Consider the following 6,233-nt stretch of genomic DNA (forward strand, 5'->3'; position numbering starts at 1 on the left):
CATGTACAATACTATCCCATTTTGGAAACGTTACATGGACAATACTATCCCATTTTGGAAACGTTACATGGACAATACTATCCCATTTTGGAAACGTTACATGGACAATACTATCCCATTTTGGAAACGTTACATGTACAATACTATCCCATTTTGGAAACGTTACATGTACAATACTATCCCATTTTGGAAACGTTACATGTACAATACTATCCCATTTTGGAAACGTTACATGTACAATACTATCCCATTTTGGAAACGTTACATGTACAATACTATCCCATTTTGGAAACGTTACATGTACAATACTATCCCATTTTGGAAACGTTACATGTACAATACTATCCCATTTTGGAAACGTTACATGGACAATACTATCCCATTTTGGAAACGTTACATGTCCGCCCCCTTGTGGAGGGAAATTAATATCTTAGATGGTACAGAAGATGGACACAATGCAATTGGGATCAAGAAGAAGGTACAGATATGTTGTAGGACAGCTGCATTTGAAGTGTACATTTAACCTACATAGCAGTCAATACAAACTGAAATCTATTAGCATACAAATATGTGCAAATTATCTTTTCAGATCTTCTCAGAAATGAATCAAGTCCATGGAATGGATATAGACAAAAAGAGAATTCAAGGACTATCAGAGGTAGAGAGGCGAGGCAGGGGTGAGGACATCATCCTGCTATTTTGACAGTCCCTGAAGGACAATACAGAAGAGGGATTTGCTCTTATTCCTTCCCTTTCTCTAATGTATTTTCTAGTAAAATTAGCAAGTGTAGTGAGATCATTGCTTTACTTTACTAGGACTGGAGACCACAGCAGCGATTCTGCTCTTGCCCTACCTCTTCAATGAGGACCCGAGTGGCCTTTATGTCCGTGACAAGGTATGTCTATGCACCAATCATCTGTTTCTTCATAAACATAGGTGTGCATGCTTATATAAAACTACAGCTGAACATTTGTTATGTTCTTTGTTAATTGTATGTGTATTAATCTTTTCTTACTTTTGTTGACACAGATTTCACCGCTCTTCACTCCTTTACTGCACATCGGTGGAAATCCATTTCACCATGAGAGTGAAATCCCGCTGGCCTTTGATGGGGAGAACATCCACGCCCTAGAGGACGTCCCCATGGGACTTGGGGCTCTGCTACGACTGGATTTTTATTTTCCCTTAAATTTCCCAAAATGTCAGAAAAACACTTATGTTGTTAAGTGACTGTGTTCTGGGGATCAGAGAAGTTGGGGTGAAGTTACCAGGGCCGGTCATAAAGATGGAAAACTTCCTAACATAACTAAGTGGATACGATATACACACTAAAGCTGAAAAATCTGTATTTAGCATCAAGTCTACAATATTGTTAGTTTACCTATGATTCATCTTTAATGTTGTTTTTATTGTACATCATTATTTTATATATTTTAAATGTCATGAAAAGCACTATACAAAGTAAATGTATTATTTATTATGGTCTGACATGTCTGCATAAATGTTGCAATTTGGTAATGTGTTTTGTTTGGTAAATATTAATTCACATTTGTGGTGCCACTAAATAAACAATGAATTATTTAAATCCATATTGTCAATATTGTTATTATTATTAAAATGCTTTTATAATGGAGGGAGCGTGGACAAGTAGTTAAAAAATGAACCCCAAAGGGTTCTTTAGGAACCATGATAAGGGGTTCTTCAAATAACTTATAGGGGTTCCCCCACAGTTTCAATTTGAAGAACCCCTAAAGGATACTCCAGGAACCTTTACTTTTTAGAGTGTATATTGATAAAAGTCACCTTGTCCGAGAGACATTTACATAGTTATACACAGCCCAATTTGGGATGACTATTTTGGGGTGAAATAGCGGCCACAACAGACAGACCTGATATCGACCATAATTCAACGTCTTTGGACGTCATGTGCTGACTGGGTATGACCAAAGTTATAGGGATCCCTGGTGCACCATTTACCCAGGTCGTCAGGAGCGGTCACCAAGTCAAGATTCACATCGCCAAATGTGGTGGTTAATTTCTTTAATATCAAATGAGAAGAGACACTTATCACACAAGTCAGAGTTATTCTTAAACTAAATCTTTATTCACTTATTAATAAGGGAGCAGATCAATACAACACACATACAAAATGAATCGATTGGGTGCCCTACGATAATGATGGCTGGTCGACGAATCACCCCCAGATGATTCATTGAGAGACCAGGGTCTGGCCCTGAGGTCATCTCTCCCTGGTACCATATAGAACAGAAACATTAACTCATGTTCTGGAATGCGGTCTCTTTAGGTTTTATCACCCAAAAGACATTGTAAATCTCCTGTCAGTGTTTTCTCCCAGAGGCCCATCCTCAGTAGAACACACAGACACAATAGTTATATGAACCCTCTATTGTGTTGCATAAAACAACCATTTGTTGCAAAAAAAAGTATTATAACATAATCATGTAGTTTTGCTCACAGTGTCCACTGAAAGTTGACTAGTAACAACAACTGGGACCTAAAAGACACCCACCATGAGACCCACTAAATCTGCCCAAGAAGAGGCAAACAAAAGAAAAACCCACACCAAACTTAAAGACAGGAAGTAAACCAAAAAGGTGGAGCAACTAAAGGTGTTGACTCTCCACATGTATCAAGACAACTGGAGCACTGGGCCAGACACTCTTAAATAGAACCTGGACCAGCTCAGGTGAAACACCTTCCCACTAACGAGATGGACAAGCCAGCACAGGTGTAACACATACTGACTAACGAGGTGACACCAATCAGTGCGTCCTACGTGCTAACGGGCTAGACGTGCTAACGAGCTAGACGGGCTAACGAGCTAGACGGGCTAACGAGCTAGACGCGCTAACGAGCTAGACGAGCTAACGAGCTAGACGAGCTAGACGTGCTAACGAGCTAGACGGGCTAACGAGCTAGACGGGCTAACGAGCTAGACGGGCTAACGAGCTAGACGGGCTAACGAGCTAGACGGGCTAACGAGCTAGACGGGCTAACGAGCTAGACGTGCTAACGAGCTAGACGGGCTAACGAGCTAGACGGGCTAACGAGCTAGACGGGCTAACGAGCTAGACGGGCTAACGAGCTAGACGTGCTAACGAGCTAGACGGGCTAACGAGCTAGACGCGCTAAAGTCCAACCTCAAAACATAAATGGAAAAACCAAAGCCTGTAACACCTTCCCCCTTAAGACAACAAATATATCCTATATTTTTGATGGACAAGTTTGCTCACCACCAACAGAAAACAACTTCCATTTCTCATTATAATCAACTACAATGCTTCTCCTTCACCAATATAAACATGGGGTCTACTGGCTGTCAACAATTAAAAACAATTATTTAAATAATAATATACAATCGTATTATTTTATTCTCCTTTTTCTTACTATAGAATCCTAAAACTCACTAGCTTCTAGAACTCTCGTCCCCTTGGAAGGAACCCAAAAATAAACTCAAATCAAATTGTATTAGTCACGTGTGCCGAATACAACAGGTGTAGACCTGTAGACCTAACAGTGAAATGCTGACTTACGAGCCCCTAACCAACAGTGCAGTTTCAAAAACATACAGAAAAGAATAAGAGATAAAACTCATCTCCAACACGGAAAAACGTGTCAAAATAAATTGTGATCCATGGCAACGCACTGGTTAAACGCAAAATACAAATCTTTTTGACTGCCCACCCTTGAGACAATCAGCAACCAAGTTGTCCTTACCACAGACATGTCTGATTTCAAGAGGAAACTCCTGCAATATCCATAGTAACTTTCCACCTCACTGCGGAGCTTCTCTCTCTATTCAGGGTTCACTAGATAGGCATGTTGTTGGATCGGGGCTCAGTCCCCAATGTCATGCTCTAGTACATTTGGGTTGGCACATCTGAGAATGAACCCTGATATTCTAATAGCAGGGCAACAATGTCAATATAATTGTACCCAAAAAATGTAAATTGGTTGCATTAAAAATAATCATTACTAAATGTTACATGAAATGTAAATATGAAATATTTGGTTGCATAGTCTACTTTCAACAGCTTTTCAATGACATGTTGCTAGGTGGGATATCCCCAATGTCAAAACACAGTTTTAACGTGTCCAAATCAATAACCAATATGCAGAAACAGTTTGTGATAAATTGAAAACCTAAACATAACATGTGCTATATACACAAACATCTGCCACAATAAACACAACACATGGAAATGGGAGATATCTGTTACCTCACTGGTTAGAGGACAACCTGCAGAAGACAGTCAGCTACATTTTGGAGTGATGCATTTAAATGTAGGGGTCACTAAACAAAGGAACACAACACTTATTTGTCATAACTCATCGATATCATGTGGAATTTATTTTTTTATTTTTTTATTTTACCTTTATTTTACCAGGTAAATTGACTGAGAACACATTCTCATTTACAGCAAGAACCTGGGGAATAGTTACAGGGGAGAGGAGGGGGATGAATGAGCCAATTGTAAGCTGGGGATGATTAGATATCCATGATGGTATGAGGGCCAGATTGGGAATTTAGCCAGGACACCGGGGTTAACACCCCTACTCTTACGATAAGCACCATGGGATCTTTAATGACCTCAGAGAGTCAGGACACCCGTTTAACGTCCCATCTGAAAGACGGCACCCTACACTGGGCACTGTCCCCAATCACTGCCCTGGGGAATTTGGATATTGTTTAGACCAGAGGAAAGAGCGCCTCCTACTGGCCCTCCAACACCACTTCCAGCAGCATCTGGTCTCCCATCCAGGGACTGACCAGGACCAACCCTGCTTAGCTTCAGAAGCAAGCAAGCAGTGCGATGCAGGGTGGTATGCTGCTGGCAATCAATTGTGCGAAAGGAGGAAGATGAGTTTACACGTCCTGTTAAAACGAACAGCTCAAAAACCACACGGAATCTGGGAATAATGTGTACATCCCTGGTTAGAGGACAATTTGTAGAAAACAGCTCGCTACATTTTGAAGTGTTGCGTTTTGATTCAAGTGGGTCACCAACATGGTAAGTGTAACACAGCTCTTTTTTTGTTAGTCACTTTTTGTTAAATCACATAAATAGTACTCTTCCATTTCAGAGCCTGGATTTTCCCCCTGAGGCTAATATCCATATCATGCTGAAATCAATAGAACAGGGGACAAACGTTTAGGGTTCTACATTGTGACATCATTAAAATACTCCTTCTACAATGTTTAAACATTCTACATTGTGACATTAATTCATTGATATCATGAAACAACTCCTTCATGAATTTTCTGATGTTTGATCAGAGATCTTTTATCAAAGTATCTCTTCACACATTGATCACAGCTATAAGCTTTCTCTCCTGTGTGTGTTTTCTGGTGCATCTTCAAATTCTGTGAAGTTGAGAATCTTTTTCCACAATCTGAACAGTGGAATGGTTTCTCTCCTGTGTGTACTTGCTGGTGTCTTGTCAGATTGCCAGATTCAGCAAAACTCTTTCCACATTGACAACAGCTATAAGGTTTCTCTCCTGTGTGTGTTCTCTGGTGTAATTTGAGCTGGCAAGATTGAACAAAACTCTTCCCACATTGAGTACAGCTATAAGATTTCTCTCCTATGTGTGTTCTCTGGTGCACTGTCAGATGGCCAGATTGACCAAAACTTTTCTCACATTGACCACAGCTATAAGGTTTCTCTCCTGTGTGTGTTCTCTGGTGTAATTTGAGCTGGCCAGATTGAACAAAACTCTTCCCACATTGAGTACAGCTATAAGGTTTCTCTCCTGTGTGTATTCTCTGGTGCACCGTCAGATCTCTAGATTTTAAAAAACTCTTCCCACATTGACCACAGCTATACGGTTTCTCTCCTGTGTGTATTCTCTGGTGTGATATGAGGCTGGTTGACTGAGTAAAACTCACCCCACATTGAGTACAGCTAAAAGATTTATCTCCTGTCTGGATTCTCGGATGAATTTTAATGCCTGATGAGGTGAATCTCTTCCCACAGTCAGAGCAGGAGTGAGATTTCTTCCCTGTGGGTCTCTGCTGGTGTTTATTGAGGTGTTCTGATCTGGAGAGACTCTTCTCTGCCTCGTCAGCATCATGAGGTTGTTGAGGCTCCCCAGAGGATCCACGATAGTCCCATATCTCTCCTGTGTGAACAACAAAGTCAGACAGATGGTTAAATGCCCACAACAGCAGAAATCCACTGTTTATTTGAGGTAAAAGGTGATGCCCAGA

At 40.6% G+C, this 6,233-nt stretch overlaps 1 protein-coding gene across 1 annotated transcript; it reads right to left on the reverse strand.

Moving 5' to 3' along the window:
* Positions 1-2,083: 2,083 nt before the first annotated feature.
* Positions 2,084-6,233, reverse strand: LOC145875660 (uncharacterized; the record flags this gene model as incomplete). Its single annotated transcript, XM_082971498.1, has 1 exon — positions 2,084-6,233. A coding segment is annotated over one exon (975 nt), but the record flags the coding sequence as incomplete, so codon positions are not given.

This window comes from Salmo salar, unplaced genomic scaffold, assembly GCF_965601325.2.
Source record: "Salmo salar unplaced genomic scaffold, fSalSal1 ptg000306l, whole genome shotgun sequence".
Lineage (NCBI taxonomy): Eukaryota > Metazoa > Chordata > Actinopteri > Salmoniformes > Salmonidae > Salmo > Salmo salar.